We start from the raw sequence: 21609 nt of genomic DNA, 5'->3' as shown, positions 1-21609 counted from the left end.
CCGGTTCCCGCCCGCCTGCCCGCTCTCCCCGGTAGATGGAGCATCCTCATCGCTTTTCACCCGCGCTGGCTCGGCCCTCCGCCCCCAAGCCCTCGGGAACGTTGGTCTCTCCTTCGTAACTCCCACTGTTGAGGCGAACGGGTGGGGTTTTGTGGCGGTGGGCGCCGCCGGGCGCTGCTTGTTGACCTGCTCGCGAAATGGCCTCAGCCCCTTCTCCCCGCAGGTGAAGCTGCTGCAGGTTTCCCACAGGAAACCTCCCGGCAAGGAGGGCGGCGAGGCGGCGGCGGCGGGGAGGTGACACCTGCCGCCCTCTCCGCACCGTTTGACGGGGTCCGCCGGGCAGGAGCCCGGGGCTGCAGCCCGACTCCCCGCCGCTTCTCCCCTCCGCCCGCCCAGGGGCGCGGGGGGCTGCCCGGCCATTTTCCTGCCTCACGGCGGCGGGGAGGCGCGGGCAGCGGCCAGCTGTGAGGGAGAGCGACGAGGCCGTGCTCGGCCCCCGTGGAGCCCTTTCGCCGGGGTGCGGGGCTCCTCCCGGGGTAGGTTGGCGGCTCTGGGCCGCCCATGTTACCCTCCGGGATGGCGGGGATGAAGCTGACGGAGCGGGGCGATGGCCATGCTCCGGCCCCGTCTGTCTGGCGGCTCTGGGGGAGGCCCTGGACGGCTGTCATGGCTCTCCTCGCCCTTCCCCGTCTGGCAGCGCCTCAGACGGTGCAGAGCCAGCACGTCCTGGTCACTTTCCAAGTGTTGATGGCCGCCCAAAATAAAAAGAGGCCACCTGGCCGCCCCGGCCCCGTCACCCCTCTCCGCAGGGCGGGACCCGCTCCCCTTCTCTTGCGCCGCCATTTTGTGGCGCTCATCCGCAGCCCCTGTGGTATCCCACAGGATGGTTCCCCCCCACACACCATTTTGATAAAAATCGCTTTAATTTTTAAATTCCAGGAGTTTAGGGAATAATCTGCAGCAATATCCTTTTTGTGTGGTATGTGCCCGACTAAGTAAAATGTGACAATCCAGAAGGTGTTTGACTTTTTGAGGACTTGACAGACACGTCGGTAGCTGGTAACAAAGGCACAGTACATAATGCACCGTGGCAATGCGCTTTAAACATAAGTATTAGAAACAGGGACTTGATAAATGAAGAGCCCTACAATTATGTTGGCTCAGATGTAATAACTAGAATTGTCACCAGTCAGGAAAGGGCTTCGATGATGTTAGAAACAGTGAAAACAGCAGCGGGTTTTGAAAAAGATGGCGCGTCCTCACCTTGAACGCAGGGTTCAAATCTCCTCACGGGGCTCCTAAAACGGTGTTGCAGAAGAGGGGCAGAGTAAGATAAACAGCATGATGAGAGGCACAGGTTTATTTTAACAGAGATAAAAAGTTAGTCCCGAAATGTGAATTCTACTAAATTTCAAGACGAATCAAATAACCAGTCACTTTAATAGAGTCTTAAAGAGTAACGAATAGCACAGGAGAAATACAGCTTGCTCTCAAAAGAGCCCTGCTGGAATAAAAATTATTTTAGAAAACCAACAGAAAATAATACTGTTGTGCAGCTGACAATGGATATTGAGCGTTTGATTTTAAGGAAGAAATTTACCTCATAGTTTATGGGTATTTTTCACCTTTTAATGAAGAAGGTAGAAATGGCCGTTGTCAGATGGGACATGAAGCTACTCTGCTATGAGAAGTGGCATTAGTGTTATGGTGATGGCTACAGACTCCACCAGGCAGTTTGTTTGTGGTTTCTGCACTCAATACAATCTTGTAATACATGAAACTTTATTGCCACAATTGAATTCCCTATAATTACATTAATGCGGTACAAAAATGCAAGATGCATAATAATATTTTTCTGCTGGCAGCGTTCTGAATAGCACCATTAGAAATAATATATGCAGTTTGAAGCTGTTTTACCCATTGCTGTGTGTTACATATTCCTCCTTAACAAAAATAACAGCCCCATATGAGAACATCCTCTGAATTTGTCACCCCCAGTTGGCTAATGGTTCGATGCTACTTTTCTCCAGTAGGACCAAGAATCAGTCTTTATTACAGTCATATCCTGGAAGTCATCCATTGTCCAAAATTTAGATGTCTTTTGTTTCAGGCTGGTGTTAACTACTGTTTTTAAAATCGACAAACATCCTATAGACTACCAGTGCAATTGAATCTCTCAGCCCTTTCTACTGGTGACACACCTATCCTCTTAATTCACAGCACAGAATAGCATTTGTCATTTGCAGCTATGTTACTTCATTTGGATAATACCCAGAATAGCAGGTAATTTACATATGCGTGCTTTCCGAAGCACTGTCATTTTCTGCAACTTTACCCTTTACATAAATCGTATTGTAAAATTGCAGAAAAAAACAAACTGTCACTTTAGTTCTGTTTTTCTCCTCTACAAAAGCATTCAAAAGATAGAGTTAACCGTAACTGTCTCAGTGACTAGATGATAGAATAGTATGTATCTTAATAATACGCAGCTGTACAGTCTGCTTTATTGGCAAACTTTGTGTTGTGATTTATAAACCAAGGAATATAAATTCTTTGCTGTTTAAAATAATGTTTGTGCTTTTTATTTCTCATTCATCTGCCTACCTTCTGTGTACGCCCCAATGTTTTGCGGTTTTGATGGGAACTGTCAGGGAAACAACTAACAAACATCTTTAAACTGTTTCTAGAGAACAGATTTTTAATATATGCTCCAAACTAATTTTTACACCCAAAGGAATTACTTTGGATTTCCTTTCACATTATGTAAAAACAAAAATATTCTGCATTGACCTGTGGCTTGAAGTAATATTTCTTAGTATTTTTCTTAGTGTTTTCAGAAGATGTTTTGTTTGCTATCTATCTTAAGTGTTTCCAGGCACTAGGAACCAGGGTGCCAAGCTTTTAACTACATTTAGTAAAACTATTATCTCTTTCTCAGAGTTTTTATCACAGCCTATACTAATCCAGTCACTTGGATTAGGTGTTCTGATCCTCACTTAACTACTAGGCAAATTCATTTCTGTCAAACATCCAGCATTTTAAATGCTCCCCCCACCCCCTCCCCTTTCCACAGTCTCAGTGCGACAGTACGTAGCCTTAATGCCACTTTAGCTAAATTCTGCAGTTGTTTTCTATTCCACTTTATCCCAGATTAGGATCTCATCACCAATTTGTTGTGGCTTTACTTTTTACACAGTACTAAGGGTGTGGGGAAGCCATTGTGGGACAGTTAAGTATCAGATAACTTTGCTTAATGTTAAGTATATCCGAGCTAACTAGCTGTATTCAGTACGGTCTGATAAAATGGTGACTGCATCCTTTTTAGAAGACTACAGGACTCCCAAACTGTTTAAAAACCCATAACTGAATTTCTGCACATAGCACCACTATGCTAGAAGAATGGATTTGTAATAATCTGCTTCCCGTTGTATGTGGGTTCTGCCTTTAATCACACTTATGCACGTACCTTCTGATTTAAATGTACTTTGCAATTGCTACGGGAGGAGTGTGCAGAACGGATAAGTAGCTTTTCCATTACCAGGGTTGCAGTCGATAGACTTAGTAAACCAGCTGGAGTAGAGGCTACACATTTTGTACACAAGCATCTTTTCTTGCATTCTTCATGCTTTCTGAGAACATTAAGCCTCTCAAAGACGGAACTGCTCCAGGGACAAAGCTTTACCTAAATGATACACCTCCTTTTTTCCTAACTGCGATTTAGACTTTCAATGAGTCCATTACCACTATCAGTGAGAAATTTGGTTCCACTAAAGTGGTTTAGATACCAATTCAAATGCAGTTAAAACTTTTTTCTCCCTTTTATCTTAAAATGCATGGTATTGTCTTGCAATTTTGACTGTTTATTGTATCAATAAAGCTTTTGACTGTGTAAATCCTTAATTGTGTTTTTCTTTTGTAGTTTACACAATGAGTGACAGGCTTTTGCTTAACTTAGACAAACTTCTGCTCGAGTTTGGTAGGTCATTATATCATATATTTTTTAATTAATAATTACTAATGCAGTACATATAATGATGTTTTCTGCTTTAAATAGTTATATTAACTTCAAATAAATTTATAATATTAAGGTTTTAATGTTTTTCTACATAATGTTTTGTTAGTTGTGAGGTTATGGAGAGGGGTACTAACAGCTATTTAATAGTAAAATTGCTATTTAGGTATTTTGTTAAAATCTTTATTAATCAGTGTGCAATTAATGCTGCACAACATACATTTGTTTCACAGCTCAACTCATATATATGTGTGTGTGTGTGTACATACATATACGAAAAAGTGTTTATTTTCTTCTTAGTTTTCCAGCTAGAACAAACTTCTTATGCTAAGGAACATGTGAATCAACAGATAAACTGTGAGTAGTGATAAATTATCATTTTATTAGACATTGAACACACTGCATTTGTTTGATTAGTCCTGGTACATGTTCTGTGTTTCAGGGGCGGAAGCAAGCCTAATAATGAAGCTGTCCCGTGTCCTGCTCTCACCCTACCTCATCTTTTGCCATCAATACTTGCTCATTCTCCCTAGCAGACTTTGCTTTTGCTTGCGACTTTCAGCTAATGCTGTTCAGCTGTCTCATGGACAGCCAGTTTCATGCTGCGCCATTTCCTGCTCTTACTCTGTAGCTCCTCACAGTCACTGGCAGTTCTTTGATTCAGCTGTGCTTGCTCAATACATCTGCCACTTGCCTCCCTTTCTTTCTTCATGTTTTTTGTTCTTTCCAGATTTGGACCTCTGCCTCACTGCTTCTTCTCTCTTTCTGTTTTCTTATAATAATGAAAGTTCTCTCAGTTACTGCTACCTACTCAAGCCTGGTTCTTCTTTTCTGCAATCAAGCAGCTGGTAATTTTATTTGAAATTCGAAACAGTAAACCCAATGAGACAGTCTTGCTCCGCATCAAATTCTTTTTCCCCAGGACTAACAGACAGCATAATATTATGGACTTAGGTCTGGACTGCTTTTTTTTTACCGTGCTACTATGTGGTATCACTCACTCATGAGAATGGTTGTGGTAGGGAAACTATTATTTAGATAATTGGATCACATCTGTGCTCATCACTGGGACTTCACAGGTAGAAATTGAAGCTCATAACCTTAAGGAATAAGAACAAGAGAGGGTTCTGGTCTGACTGGTGTTCCTCTTGATGGCAACATTTCTAATAATCTTGGCTGATATGTCAAATCAAGTACTTATTCATTAAGAAGATTATCGATATTAAATTGAAGCATCTTAAACATTAAAACATCTGTAACACTAAATCTGGTACACCTAGAATTCTGTTTTAACTCTTCAGTCGCATAATTGAACCTTAGAGTTGAGGTTTTTCTTAACATTTATGCAAACTTACGGTAAATGAGCATGCTTTTAAGGAAAATCCAAAGGCTGTGTGGTAACATGGCATAGCTATTTGCGTGTTCAGTTCAGAGATGTATAAATATGTGTTAACTCACAACCAACACTCAGACTTTTAAAAGTTTGGGTTAAATCCTTCAAAAACTTACCCAGAAATAGTTCCACTGAATTAATTTCGTCTCTGTGTGAGTATTACTTGGCAGAGGAACAGTTGTAGCATTCAGCCTCAGACTTTTAGTGTGAGATTCATCAGGCTTTTTGGCTAGAGTCCCTTTATAACCAGTGGAGGGAAGTAGGCACTTTTAGGGTGTGATTTGTCTCATCCTGAAGAAAGAGTTTAAAGTAGGTTAGATAAAGTAAGCTTTAAGAAATGTCTGTTATCTCTGCTGAGTGTGGCTGGAGCCACGGGCGTCTAGTTCTGAAGTAGGTGCTTACATTGTAAAGTTGGGTGAGCTGGATCTCATCCACAAGGACCTGGAGAAACAGAGGGTGAGTAGAACAACTCACACTTGTCACAGAAGTGCTCATCTATGGAAAACACTAAATGAAATGTGAAGTGTATGGCTTTGCTTATGTAATAGATGTTTTGTTCATACAGTCATGTTGTATCTTGGTCAATCTCAAAACGTCACCTGCAGGATACTTCCAAACGCACCTGGTTTTTCTACAGAAATTAAGTGTATGTCAGTTGTCCAATGCTTCACGCTAAGTAAAGGCAAGGTACTGACTTAAGATATTGAAAATATTAAGATATTGAAGATATTCAGGATAACTCAAGGTATTAAAATACATCGAGAATCTTTGCTTTTCACTGGTTTCTCTCCGAGAAGTGTTTTTTTCTGGTATAAATGCAGGTGGTGTTGAAAGTGAATATATAGCAAGTACTGCAAAACCAGACCCAAACTCCAGGATGACCTGAAGTTCTAGAGCAGTAATTCAAACAACTCAAGACACACCTTGCATAACTAAGATGCCCTTCCCTGTTTGGTAGATGAGAAGCGCAGGATGTCTGCGACTGACTTCTGTGTAGGGCCACCAGCTTTGGCATACAGTGCATCAAGGCAGCAGTGATGGCAAGGGCTGATTTGGCATTAATGAATCTGAACCCTTGTATGAAAAATAAGAAATAAACAGCACAGAGAAAAAAAAAAATGTGCACCTAGTTGTGCTCATTGCATTGCAAAGTGAGCATGCACAACAGCTCGACAGCTCTCACAGCGTTTACTTGTGAAAGAGAACACTGATGATGTTCAACAATATGGATTCTCTACTAACCACTCATTCAGAAAATGTTGTCAGCTGTCTGCTGTTAGAAAAGGCAGAACTAAGAATCTGCCTTAAGAATCTCTGCAAATTTCATAGTGCTTGAGGATTTGTCATTAAAATGCATGTTTTTCATAATTAACCTCTGTCTCCTATATTAATCTGTCATACATTACACATTCCCACCTTGAGTAAATTCCCTTTTTATTTTAATGTCTCTGTTTCTGTTTCTAGTAATAATTTGCTTATATGCTGTTAACGGTGTTTTTATTTTTCTCTTCTTGTAGTCAGCTTTCCCATTCAAAACATTTGTGTTTCTGGACTTCTGTAAAAGAAAACAAATGTTTGAAAGAGACCTTTTATCTCAAGCAACTTCTGTACTCCCACCCGTCTCCCCAGTTGCAAGCGTTACTGAGGGCAAAGTGGCTTACACTCTGGTTTCCCTGTGCTTTACTTCTAGTATCTGCAGACGCCGTGGACTGCAAAAAAAAAGAAGGGTCAGCTCTAACAGTTAAGAGCGCTTTGCTTTCTATCACTAATAGTTACTTCAGTTTTATAAAGAGTGGGATGCACAAACAGCACAAATCATTTTTTTCTTCCAAAGTCAATCTCACAATAGTAGATGATAATTAAGGTACTCGCCACACAGCTGAAACTTCCCAAGTTTTTGACTCACTTTGTTGTTGCTTTTCTTAATTGCAGGCTGTCCACTTATCTGGCACTATCGAGATTAAGTATTTGGAAGAAATTTTGAATCATTCTGAATGTAGACTGCTTATTTCATGGATATGTTGAAAACACATATGCTTACTTTTTGATGTTTATTTTTAATTTCAGTGTATACTGTAAAAATCACAGAAAAAAAGGATGAAATCGCTAGGTTGGAAGAAAATATAAATAACAGCAATGATGCAATTGCTGATTTGCGCAAGCAAAATGAGAGTAGTAAGGAGAACTGTAATGCGTAAGTATAATATAGCCTGAACTTCGAGTGATAGGTGGCATTAAGAAAGTGAGGAAGTAGTGTAAAAATATGTATGTGTGTGTTCAGACAGGAGTGATGTTAAAGAAAACTTTAGTATTCTCTATTTTTTTCAAGCTGCAAATCATCAGGTACAAAAATTGCAGTATTATCCATCCCTTGAAAAAATAAATTATTGAAAAACAGACTACAGTTAAGTTTGTTTTAGTTTTTTATTGGAATCAAGCGTTTTCAGAGATCACAGGTACTGTCTTTGCAGCATGCTAAAGTATTCAAGTAGTAAGGTAATAGAAACATTTTTTCTGTATTAGGATATATCTGAGTTCTGTCAAATTTGAACATTATTAAGAATACGTTCAAAAAAAGTTTTTTTTTTAACTGAAGAAGTTAATAACTATCAGTGACAATAAGCCTCCATTATGATATTCTTTGTTTAATTCTGAATTGTCCTTCCTGAAATTGAAACATCTTTCTGTTCTTTGTTCACAAAGTTTCACGTTACTTTTTGTTCAATACGTATTCTCTCCTAAGATGTCTCATCACTGCCTCTACGTACAGATATGTGTGTACTTCTTCTAGCAGATTTTGGTATAATTTTTACTGCAGACTGCAAAATTGTTCTTCTAGGCACACTGTTTTGATGAATGCAATGGGTTGAAGTTCAGTTTTCTTCATAGAAATTTTGCTATCAGATTATTAGTGCAAGTTTCTATCAGATTATTAGTGCAGATCACTTTTGAGTCTTAGTACTTAGAAGTTTCTCAAGCAATAAATTGGCTACAAGGATTTTTTTCTTGCTGACATGGAATGTTTAATTTTTAAAAATGAAAATCTCAGGTGTTTGCAAGGGTAGCTAAAAAGGCAAATCTGTATTTGACACTACAGAGTTTGGCCCAGATGGTATAATCCTGTCTTTTCATTGCAGTGTTCATCTCTCCGCAGTCTGTCTAGTTCCTTGGCAGTTGACATGATGATTTGTTAGCAAATCCTATCTGTTTGGTTTTGCAATTCTATGCCTAAAGATAAGTACTTGAATAAAAATGTCTGTAACATATATTTGAATTTTTTTCTTTTTAGGATGTGAATGGAGAATGTAGGTGTTTCTAAGGATAAAAAAAAAGAAGTAAAGATAGCATCAGGGTCCTTTCTAGTTTATTTTGAACTATCTGAAAACAGAAGAAAGAATGGAATCATTAGTGAATGAAGTGGGTGTAGTGGCTAGGTGCTTGAATCAATTGCCATACCATACTGATTCGTAGCTTTATCCTAAAAAGAGTTAGGAAAAGATTTGACCTTGACAAGAAAATTCCAGTTTTCCTTTACATTGAAATCTTGCCTCCAATGCAGTATAAAATGAACACATTTGTCAGTTTCTGAAACCATTCACACTGCTTCCTTAGATATCTTTTGTAGTCGCAAATCTGTTTGCTAATCACAAACTGTTAAGTGATGCAAATAAAGAAATAAAAAATTAAGGGTAGAACTAAGGAACTGATCTAAATTTTAATCATTGAATTCAATGGGTTTTGGCTCAGGTCCTACAAAGAATAATTAATGGCATTAGTGTAAAGAGACTGAAAATGAGAAGTGACTCATTAATGAATACATGTATTCATAGAAGGACAATGCTTGCAGAAGAGTAGAGACTTCATGTCTTAAATTACTGAAAATGTCATTTAACGACATGCTGACGACTGCGATAAACAAGCCCCAGCTTTAAGATCAGACAATTAGAGCACTTATGTAGTAGAATCGTCTTAAACTTCCAAAATTTATTCTAGTTGGTACTCCATATATACTGGATATGACTCTAATGTTGATTTTGTAAATTCAAATATTGTTCTGGAGTCACAATCACCCTCGTAGCTGACTAATTGCCAGCAATGCACAACAGAGTTCTCGAAGGAACAACTTTTTGTCTGGGTTACTAGACATCATAAGTATATTGAAGCATGTTTGAAGACTTTGAACAAAATACAGGATTCTTATATTCAACAAGTCTACAGAAAATATGGTATATGAAACAGGTGTATCGGGATACTACTGTGTTTTCTAAAGAAATCCATATTGGTCTATATAACAAAGAACTGAAGGCACAAAATGACCAAAGTGAAATGCATATTTTTAGACAAGTGATGGCATTTTTCAAATATTTAGTTTCTTCAATGATTTAAACTAGAAATGTTGATCCCAGAACAATAAGAAGTGGTGAAATACTGCTGCTGGAACATATTCAAATTTTATTGTTTCTTTTCTATTTTCTAAAGTTGGGTTCAAGGATGGTGAGATTTAATGGAAATTAAAAAAAAAAAAAAAAGATAGATGGGCTCAGAATGTTGCTAGTTTGGAAAATAAATTGTTGTCTTGTCCCACTAGCTGAACTACAGGATATTTTTATTGCTTTCTGATTAGTGTGGATAAAGACCTTCTTGTACCCTAGCTGATGAAAGGAAGGACAAATAAATGTGATAGCTACCAAGAACCTCTGTGAAACAGTGGTGCATTTAACAAACTAGTAGATGACCTACTTGAATCCTGTGTACCTTGTTCTGTTACAAACAGCATTCTTGTACTGTGTTTTTTGCATGTCTGCAGTACAGATGTGAATGACAAAATGTAACGCATAACATGGTTTGTACTTTGATTAATAAAAGCTCTATGACTTCTTCATTGCTTGTTTTTTTTCCCCTCCAATGAAGGGCATGGAGTTTTCTGGGTAGAAGAATATCACAGTGCTTGCGTGCCAGTACATTTTTATATAAGTACTGTTGGTTTCTGCTTTTTTAAAAACCTGATCCTTTAAAAATTCAGCTTTCTGCTGAATTTGCAGTAGATATGGTAAAGTAGCATTGTGTAATTGTATTTTTAATCACCAGTGGTGCCAAACAATTTGTGCCAGTAGTGCTAAGTTTCCTGAATGGACGCTGCAGTTTCTCATTCAGCTTTTCTGTTGGCAAACTTTACTGCTGTTACAAATGTTGATTATGTGTTGTGTTGTCTCACCACCTGGAGTACATTATTTTTTGTTCAAGGTTATTGGACTTCAGTTCAGCAAATTAATTGTCAGGACTTTGCTCTTTGTTTATTTCCTTGATGGAAATTGCATTAAGTTAGCTGTTACTGAAGCCTTTATTTTATTCCACCTTTGGAGGATTGTCCAAATGCACATTCATGCGTTGTATGATTGCATGCTACAAACCCTCTGGTTTTGAACCATAGGGCATATTCACATCCAAAAAATGCTCTTTACTTACCCTACTCATGAATATGCAAAGTGAACCGTACGTCCTCAGTTGCTCTCACCTGTCCAGTGAAGAATTATTTGATTTGTTCAATTGCAACCTTGTTCTGTGTTGCCTTTTCTCCCCTCCTCCTTGTTGACATAACTCTTTAAATGTATCTCCGCTGTTCCAGATTCACTTAGTCTCTTCAGTCCTTACGGATTTTTCCTTCTTCTGGTTCTTCAATGTTTAGCTTTGATAGAATCTACGTACGTGTTCCTAAAGTTGCATTTTGTGTGTACATCTCCTAGGACAGATCCACTCAGACAAACTTCATTGTAGGTGTTTGTGTTGCCTTAGGGTAGCTTGTATTCTGGACAAAAGCTGAATTTGTACATCACTTTAAGCCCTGACTAGGGAGAGGGTGTACTAATTTTCTCTATAGAAGGTTCCCTTGGAGGGAGAATGTGATTTTTTGTTCATCAGAAAGAGGATCTCTGTCCTACTCTAGCCCAGTCTGTTCCAATGATTTAGCCATCATCTGAATCTCAGCTCCCAGCATCTCAGACGTTGCCTGTTGACAGCCTGTCATTACGGAGATTATTCTTTCTGAATGAGTCGCGTGTTTGTCAGTAGCACATATAACTATTTAGCTCAGTAGACTTAAGTCTTTTTTCTCTTCTTTCCCTCACCTCACAACACTTTGGTATATGTTAAGTCTTACGAAGGTATTACTTGCTGTTTGGAGGCTCCGTGCACCAGAGGTTTCTGAATTTGTTTTTCACCATCTCTAACTGAGCAAGATCCTGGCCATTTGTGCAGTTACAATTTTCTCTGAAAATGTCTTTTCTGATAGCTGGTACCTCAGCTGGGAGGGTAGGAGACATCCAGGCCTGGATGGCTCATGCTCCTTACACCATCTTTTTTCAGGCAGGATGCTTTCTTTTTAAAGACCCATTATATGCCTCTCCTAAAGATCACATTATCTTATATTATAGGAGGCTCCTGAAATGAGAAGAAGAACAAAAAATGGATTAATTGTGTTTCAGGGCCATAGGGGAGCCACATGAGAGGAGATCCAGGCTGAGCATTACAGAATGTGGACCTGTCAGTTTGCTCTAGAGGAATCTAGTTAGGAGCTGGGTACGAGCCACTCAGCACCTCTTGTCTGGAGATGGGTTTCTGGAATGTATGTATTTAATAACGTAGACATACTATATAGCCAGATATCAACTGCATGAAATGTGAAAATATATGTGGATGATGACTTAGAGGTGGAAAAGAATGTTACTTGACAGCAACTGAAGTTCAGTTCTCGTCTGCCACTAATTTATTATTAACTATTAGCTGGTGCTTTTTCCTGTCGGGGCAGAATTTGAGTTCAAATCTAGTCAGTAAGAAGTGGTATGTGGACCTGTGACTCCAAACTGCCAGGTCAGTTCTCCCAGTGTCTGGGCTATTGTACTGAAAGACAGCATCTCTCTCGGGCTGTTTTCTGAGCAGGACTTGCTTAGCAAATGGAGGAAATTCTGGGTTTGTGATTGCTGCTTGCATTTAGGTATAAGATAGGTGCTGGTGATATCGGTGAGAAAGAAGCTGTGTGCATCTCCAACCAGAAGATCGTACATATCTAAATGATTTACTGATGGTGCTGTTTGGAGTACATCAGATGTGGATTTAGATGCCTAACTGCTTAGCATTAGGCTCCAAAAATTCGTGAAGATCACTCTATTTATTCCTTAAAAAGTGCTTTATAATCTTTGTTAATCCTATATATATATATATATAAAATCCTATATATATATATGTTCTTGAATTTGAAGCTTTAAAATCTTAAGAAAATAAATGTATGCATGTAAAAGCTTTCTGTACTAAACCTGTTTATGTGTGACTTAATTAACATTAAGTAAATTATTTGTTCTAGGGCGCTAGCTGAAGTAACCTGATGTCTTCATTTCTGAATGGTTTTTTATTAGGAAAGACAACTTATGTGCTTTCTTTTTTTTACTTTCTCCACAGCTGGAAGCCCACCTATGCAATTCTTAGCAAGCATGAAGAATATGTGAAAAATGAACTTGAAGCTTTACAAGAAGCTACAGAAAATGAGAGGTATCTATGATCGTGTGAGATGAGGTTTCTAGCAGTAGTGCTTGTTAACCTGCATAAATGGATCAGCAAAGATAGCGCAGTCTGTGTCAAAAGGTTGTAAACTTTTCAGGATAATATAAGTGACTAAGTAATTAAAAGAATTTTCGGTTTACATTATTATGAGGTCATACGTTATTTTGTAGTTACCAACGGAACAGGATTAAATAAGGCTTCTTCATATTCAATTACTTCCCAAATGCCTATTATAATTTTTCAGAACATTGTTCAATTGCCTACAATTTCATGAAAAGCCCAAGAAATAAAGGCAATGAATGTTTCAGCTTTGGCAGAAATATGAAATATTCATAACCATACATAAGTTTTATCTATGAATGATTTTTTTTCCATTGTTATGACATGTCTTTGTGTATACTGGGATTTCAGTTGTTTCAGATATTCAGGTTTGGAAGACTTTTTTGAAAATACACAGGTTTTTTTTTTTTTTTTTTTTTTTTTTCTTTTTTCTTTTTTTTTTCCAGAAGCATCATTTAATTGAACCTAAGCCTTTACATTCATATGTGGATTAAATAAGATAGCTATTAGAAGCATTCAGATAATTTTGTACTTTTCTTTATTTGTGAATATGAATTGCATATGATTATTAGAATATACAAATCAAGTCTTTGTATACTGCTGTATGTTCTTCCAAATAACCACAAAGCATGCAAATTCAGTATGAGATCCTGAAAAACAGGGTGAGCGGCTCATGAGAGCCTGATCTAAAACCATTTTAAGACCAGTTGTGGGTAAGATTCTAGTCAGTATTAATTGCAAATTCAGTTCTGTTCAGTAAGTGTCATTTCAGTTTTTTCAGATTCATTAATTAGATTCTGCATTTTAAAGAAATGATTAGTTGTGCAATGCAATGTAGCTGCCTACATTCAATGGAATACAGAACAGTCCCTGAAGATTTTCGCTGAAATATTCAAAATGCGGTGTGCCAGGTTAACCCTCTGAATTTCTATTTAACACTCAGGTAAAACTGATCTTCATTTTAGAGAGGTTGCTCACCTTTACTGATCTGCTTGTGAAGGGGAAGAGGTTGGTTAGCCCTATGGTGAAAAAATCAGGGTAGATCCATCTAGATATCTAAATACCAATTTAGAGGTGTAACTTTAGGGAACTGAAAATGTTGGCTTTGGTTCTTTCATAAGTGTTCGTTTTGCCAGTTGTCCAAGACAGCAGAAATACCACGCCTGATAGCCTTTAATTAACTCAGTTAGGAGCTTATCTGTCTTCTTCCTGTTCAGAGCTCTATATTTGGTGAAAAATAAGGCTAAATTGGCTTTCTATGAGTATATGATTAAGCCATTTTGGCTTTCCCTAATTTGAGCTGACAAGCCAAAGAAGCATTACTTTTAAATTGCTTCTTTAGATAACTAGTTTCAATTCCAACATGAAAGTGTTTGATCTGTTTTCCTGAGCTTAATTATAAGACGTCATGAGTATAAATCATAAAATAAATTTAATTCATGTATTTTACAAAAGTGATCTTCTCAAATGTAGTCCCTCTGTACTGAAGCATTTGATGATATATTCAAATCAGCAAGATGTGCATTCAGCAAATTCTAAATATTTAAATTAGGATGAAAAATAAGTACATTGAGAACTTTATGCGCTGAATGTGCTTTTTAGCCCGGCATTTGGGGGCACTGAGGACATACTGCTTTAGATGGGAAGATGTTTTAATAAGATGGGCAGATCAATTTGCATTTAATTAGGCACTCATTATGGAGGTTTTAAAAACATTCCACATTTTTCCGTTATTATTGGTTTCAAGAACATATAAGAATGCTTATATGAACTGGAAGTTCATCCTGAAAATAAGTGATATGAGGGAGGAAAGAGGAATAAATAACTATGCACATAATGTTCAGGGGTTTTGTGGGTGCTGTTCTTTTCCTGTTGTCATTAGACGAAAACTTTTTCTAATGACTTTAACGTGAACAGTGCTGAATTCTAAACAGCCTGTCTTTAACTGCGTGAACTGGAGGATGTGAATTACTTAGGAAAAATATTTAAAATAGTGACAATTTCTCAAGACTACTATACTATACTATACTATACTATACTATACTATACTATACATGGCCATAAATATTAATCTGTGGCAAACACATTTTGGGAAAAGAATATAAAGTTTGAGGATTATTTTCAGAAGCTTGAAATGTACCTGCTACAACAAATTATTTTACTTATTTATATTTTTTAAATTTATTTGTAATACATTCTTAATTCTATATCAGCAAATTTCTTTATTGCTCAGTTATTACTTGTGGCATCTATTAAATTAAATAGAACTGAATGTTTTCCATCTCTCATACCTGGGAAATTTTGTACAGTATACACAAATATGCAGTGAATCAAGAAACTTAGATTCCCAAGACCACCTGTGTAGAAAAAGAAATAGACTACATGAAGTCTGGGAAGTGTCAATTCCTTGGTTTCGCAGTGTTGGATCTACAACTTCTTTCCCCTAAACAGGTGTATTGAACTTCAGTCAATTTAACAGTAACTAGTGCATGGAGTGTAGTTTTATGTGAAAATTAAGATCTTACTTTTTTTTTTTCCTGTGACTTTTGTTTTTCTTTTGTAAGAGCAGAAGCTTCTACTATTGAATTTGGACACAAATTTTTCTCTCTTCCATTGCCTGGGCTAGCCAGTGGGCAGGCAGGTGCGTCTGCCTTTCAGCCGTGCTGCATTTAAATGATTAATAGCAGTTTGAGATAAAATGTGTTCTTTAAAGAGGAATACTCTATGCTTTGCAAGCAGTGAGAGCTGTTCTTTAATGTAGGCTTTATTCATGGTGCAGGTAAGCAGGTGGGTCTCTGGCTTTAGTTGCTATTATGCACCATAATTTGTTTCATAAAGGAATTTCTGGGTAATCTACAGGTGTACTAATAACTTCATATTTTTAAATTTGCCTCTCTCTATTGTTCACATAACCTTTTTCTGGAGGATGACATTTCCTTCACCTTCTGTGATTTTATATTGGCACATTCTAATATTGAGCAACTTTGTGTCATGTTTCTTTCTCAGGTAAATGACTAGTCTGTATTAATGATACATGCTGGATGTCTGTAGCTGTGATATCTCTTTATAAACATGTGCCATCTGCAAAAACACTCACCATCAAACTTATGTATTTTGCATATGCCTAAATTTATCTTTTTTTTCAGGAATAAGGGGCATAGAACATAAATGGTCAAAAAAAAAAAAAGACATCTTTTGATTTCATTTTAAGCAGTTATTAAGCTTTTGCTTTCAAATGCAGGGAGAAATATAGTTACTGGGCACTGGTTGTTATTATTCATCATTTAAAAAAAACTATGAATAGTTAACTCTTGTCAATGTGGGAAATACAGACTTCCTGCAGGTCTCTACTTAGATCACCTGTGTGTGACATTAAGAACCAGAACTAGTTCCTTGTTAGCATTGTTAACTATTCAGTTTTCCCAAAAGACACTACTTTTGTACTGGAAATTACCTGCAATAAAAGTTATGCCTAGTAGCATTACTGGTGTAATAAAAGACTCATCCCAATGAGATAGCTGAATATTTGATCTGCCATTAGCAGTCTATCCTGTAAATTCCTTGCCTGAATGGGAAAACCTGAAAAAAAAAGTTTTTTTTCCAATGTAGTCACTGTCATTGATTTAACACAAGAGGATGGCTGTTCTGTGCAACAGCACTTTTCTTTCTCTTCTTTCCAAACATAATATTGATCAATTTTCAGCTTTATGTGATGAGTTACATCCTATTACTTGTTATGGTATTTGTTTGTTTTTTATAGTACAATTTTTTCAAAAGCTGATTTAAACTTTTGAAATGTCATGAACATTAATTGATGCTATCTGCTTTAATAATTTGTAGCTATGTACTCATGTGATGTCAGTGAAATTATATTAGTGTAACATTAATTTAGAGGGCAGTTCTACAAGAAGCATTCTGGCTCTTTGCCAATTAAACATTTAAGTGTTTGCTTAACCTTAAGCATGAATAGTCCTGTTGTTTTAGTGTGACTAATGTGTGTGTTTAAGGCTTCCCTGACTCAGACACAGATTACTCGGCATCTCCTTGGAGGCAGCTCTTCGTCCAGTGATGCATCAATCAGGCTGCTGTAAATATGGGATGCTAGGCCAAATTCTCTTTTACTGTAAGTTTGATACAGCTCCACTGAAACTGGTGGAGTTGTGCCAATATACACAAACAGAGAATTTGGCCTGCTGTGAGTTTTGTGATAATCATACAGGGAAAAAAAACATTCGTCATCTGCCAGGCTGCCTTTGAATATGGTATGGTCTGCACTCCCTTCAGAACAATGAGGTTTGACTGCTTTTTACATCATGAGTGTATTCTTTGTTACATACAGCATAATATTCCTTGAAAATAGCTGGAAGATAAAAAATATAGCCAAATAGTGGTATATTAAATATAATCCAACTTTTTTCCAGGACACCGGCAAGACTAATTGAGCTGATGCTGTAAATTAATAGTTTTCTTCCTTACAAACAATGGCTTCATGTGAAAAAAATTAAATTACATGTATTTTTATAGGAAAATGTATCAGGATTACATAACCCAGTATAAAGAGATTTTGAAGCAACACCGTGAAAAATATGCAGAAACTGCTCTTGCACAGGAGTATTACAAAAAAAAGAAAGAGCTTGAAGAAATCCAAAACAGAGTTTTGAAACAGTCTGAAAAATATAAATTGAAAGAAGATGCTTGCTCGGATATTCTGGGTAATACTATTATCAATGCTTTTACAGTAGAGCCTATTGGTAGTGCACTGCACATTGAAAGTGCTGTACAGAAATCTGCTAATTAATTTTTCACAGTTTCTCTTAAGCTAATAAAAAGTCTTTGTTTTGTTACATCATTTTTAGGAAAAAATCTGTAGCAAACCAAGACTTTGAACAAGAATTTAGAGTGTACATACTAATATTCATTCCTCCAACCCATGAACGTAATGGGGAGAGGTTTGCCATTAGGCTTCCTGGGGTAAAAAAGTCCTACAATTACTTTGGAACTATCTTCTCAAAATTTTAAATTTGTTTTAAATATATTTTTTAGTGCTGTTTTTAATGGCATTACTCTCTGTTATAGTGCTATTTCTGTTATGTATACTAAGTAAAGATAAGTGCTCCCGATCTATTAATTTATCTTGTATTTGTAAAGAAAATTAGATTTGTGAATTAATGATCTGAAATTAAATTTTATTTCTGCAGAGCCTGTTCCGTTTAAATCTGTAAATGATTGGGCTTTACGGATGTATCCTTGATTTGTAATGTTTATGCAGTTTACAGGGAATAAAGTATATATTTACCTTTCATGACTTTCTATGAAAAAGTAAAGTAATTATTTATATATTTATATTTAGATTGGCAGCATTAGCATTCCTCTGTGAGAAAACTGAAGGTCAAATAATACTCTTCAGTTTAAATTATGGGAGCATTCTGAGGAAAGAAAATAAAATTTCACTTAATGACGTATCTGTTAAAATGCTTCATTAAGGAGGAGAAGCTTAATTGAAGTTGGATTTGAAGACTTGTCTAGGAAATGTAGAACTTACAGAGCTTTCTGCACTTCCAGCATTTGCGCTTATGGCATAGAGGTGTCAGGGATCTGGTAGTATTCCTTGCTTGAATAAAGTAATGTTGCAGTCTATATTCCATAACATGAAAGTGCTTCTTCGAGGCAAAAAACACAGGAAATGTTAAAGCTTGCTGCAGTTGCTAGGCAAGAATCCATTGAACTACAAAAAGAAGCAGAGGAATTAGAAATGAAAATTAATTATTTAAAAAAGGTAACTGTATTTTAATTTTACTTTATATAAATACACTTGATACATATAGCTATATGCCACCATTATATTTTCTGAAACATAAAAAAGTAGTGTATTTTCAAGCACACAGACCAACAGGATGGTTCCAGTATTAGTATTTGTTTCTACAGCATCACATATGCTTTCTTAGAGAAGAGGCGTCCATGAATGTAAAGGCTCTTAAAGCTTGCTTTCTATTGACCTCAGTTTACACCATAGTTTCCGTCAAGGCACTGTGTCACAGTAACTTTTGTGCTATCTCAAGAGTCCCAGGGAACACACTTCAAAATAGAGCAGGGCCATTCCTCAGTGAGCCCCAGTATACAGCCTTCACAGGTCCTACGGGTTTTTAAGGTTTCGTTAATATGAATGTGTTTAGCTAAATATGCTTTACAATAAGAATCACATAAATTCTTTTTTTTTTTCCCTTCAAATAAATGTGTGGGTAAATAATAACTCGGAGGCAAAACTGGCTGACTTTAGGCAGGAGATCAGTACAGTTCCACTGACTAGAAGAAGCATTGATTCCAAAGGGACAGTCTTCCAAAAAAAGGACTTTGTGAGGACAGCATTTTGACCCACTCTGCTAGGAGGTAAAAGGTCTCTCCTGGGCCTGAATAGCCCAGTAGGCCAAGCTTGTAAAGAGTTTGGTAAGTTTTTGTAGTTTGGCATCTGGGCACCTTTACCTCTCTGGGCCAGATGATCGAGGACTCCATTTACTGCTGTGTCAGTCGTCTCCATGTCAGCCAGCCTTATGCTGACAGAAGCATATTGTGCACAGGTGGTGTTTTCTATTTATATTTTGCGATACTGTTTGATGCTCCTAGTTAGAGACTAAAGTTCCTAATGTGGTATGCGCTGTATAAACATAACAGTAAGAAGGGATGTGGTGAATTTATTTATAACCGTGAAGGAGACCATGTAAGGAGCATCTTGTTCTGAACAGATATGTAGAGTCTGTGCTCAAAAAATTCTGTGTTTATTCCAGTTGTTACAGTTGGTCCAACAAAAAATATTGCCTCTTTTTAACCTTGTTCTGCTTATTCCTTCAGACCGTCTTTGCTACAAAAACTCTACTACTGTGCACTGATTCATCAGGTTTAGAAAACGTTTGCAGCACGTGGCTATAGTTTTTCAAGTTTTTTTGACTTTTATGTTATTTGTTCTTTATCTTTTTAAGACATTTGAAGAGACTACAGAAGATCAAAATAATTCCGAAATGACTGAAGGAAAAAATCAGAAAAGTCTAGAGAAGCCAAAGGAGTTTGAAGAAAGGTATAGTTAAAAATTATTTCTTTCCCTTGCTTTCATTCAGAGTACTATCTCGCCATTTACACAAAGACTGCCACAAAACACAAATTGTTGCTGAATAATGACTGGCAAGCTTCTCTAACCCTGGTCGTGTGATTTAATTATGTAATTTTAAAAGTTTTATATTTCTTGGGGTGAAAGTGGTGGCAAATTTTGATTCTTGGAAAGTAAATGTATCTGGAAACATGTTATTAAAAAGTATTTTGCAGAAACCTTTGCTCTTCACAGCTACCGCTGATAGATCTGGGAAAATAGTTCTACGAGTTTTGAATACAACTACATTGACTGTGCAGTCAGAGATAAAATACATTAACTCTACTAAACACATATTTGGGGAAAAAGAGTCAGGGTTCCACATGTTGTTTGTCTTCAGCTCTGAACTACTTAAGAAATTTAACTCTTAATTTAATTCTCAAAAACAAGCATGAGTGAAAGTTTTATAGACAGGATTAATGGCTTAGTGAATTAGCCAGTGGTCACTTACAACTGGGACTCTCTTTAATTTGAATGCAATTACAATGACTGAAAATCACCATTGGGACTATCTTGCACTTATCTGGAGTCCTTGTGAATATGGGAACATCACCCTTACAGCTGATGCTTTTAGACCAAAATCCATTTTAAACTGAAAATATGTCCAAAAGACGTCGTCCAAGTGATTTTATGTTATGGTGTGCTTGAAAAAGAAGCTTTTTAGGGCTTTAAATAGGGATTTAGTGGACTATATCTATAGAAATGTGTCATTTTAATAATCCCTAAGATCCTTTCCACAGGGGCATTTTAGGTCTTTAATATCTTCTTACAGAGCTATGAATTATTCAGATGATTATTTTTTGTGGTTTAAGCCCTTACATCCGTTCTACCTTCTTATATAAGCTTTTTGTAATTGGCAAGACCTCAGAAACATAGGGAAGCAAGAAATCCACTTAGTTTTAAGCCTAGGTAAAAAAAAAGACGGGAAGCATTCCCTTTGAATTTTCAAAGGAACCCATGTATGTTCAGTCTGCAGAAAACAAAATGCCAATTAAAGACCTATTATAAAAGGCAGAGATCTGGGCTCTGCGCATGAAGGCGTAAGAAGCACTCAGTCAGGCTCCTCGTGGAAAGGAATTCGTAGGGCGCATTGGTAGACCTGCCAGCTGTATGTTTACCTCCGTGTCATGGAGTCTTCAGGTGCTTGTACCTTCACATGAAGTTGTGTCTTGATCGCATATAAGTAGATCTTTTTGGTGCTCTTACTGAAGCTATAATTCCATGGCTTACCTTACGGTTATAAGATGTTGTAAACATTTTACACTACCCTAACTCACATTGCCTTTTAACCTCCATGTATGCATTTACGTGATATAAAATACGGTATAGGACCGTAACCTGATTACTAATTAATATGTTTTTCCTAAAGCAAATTTTAAAGCTTATTTATGTCAAAGATATCGATAACATGAAGGCTTGTAGAAAATGGCATAAAAATTATTTTTAAAAATC

General features: G+C 37.1%; 1 protein-coding gene across 1 annotated transcript in view; it reads left to right on the top strand.

The window, feature by feature from the left end:
* Window positions 1-3927: 3927 nt before the first annotated feature.
* The window catches only part of LOC309593016 (protein SIX6OS1), a gene marked incomplete at both ends in the record, with an annotated part of 30576 nt that continues 12894 nt past the window's right edge, over window positions 3928-21609 (top strand). Inside the window, 8 exons of the mRNA XM_082317081.1 lie at window positions 3928-3976; window positions 4313-4369; window positions 7473-7599; window positions 12858-12947; window positions 17544-17731; window positions 18218-18260; window positions 18675-18795; window positions 19994-20088. Of these exons, the coding sequence (XP_082173207.1) occupies window positions 3928-3976; window positions 4313-4369; window positions 7473-7599; window positions 12858-12947; window positions 17544-17731; window positions 18218-18260; window positions 18675-18795; window positions 19994-20088 (770 nt within the window). The remainder of the gene's footprint in view (window positions 3977-4312; window positions 4370-7472; window positions 7600-12857; window positions 12948-17543; window positions 17732-18217; window positions 18261-18674; window positions 18796-19993; window positions 20089-21609) is intronic.

This window comes from Platalea leucorodia (genome assembly GCF_965183815.1).
Source record: "Platalea leucorodia genome assembly, chromosome: 7".
In the NCBI taxonomy this organism is placed as follows: Eukaryota; Metazoa; Chordata; class Aves; order Pelecaniformes; family Threskiornithidae; genus Platalea; species Platalea leucorodia.
This window is presented reverse-complemented; position numbering and strand designations above follow the sequence as displayed.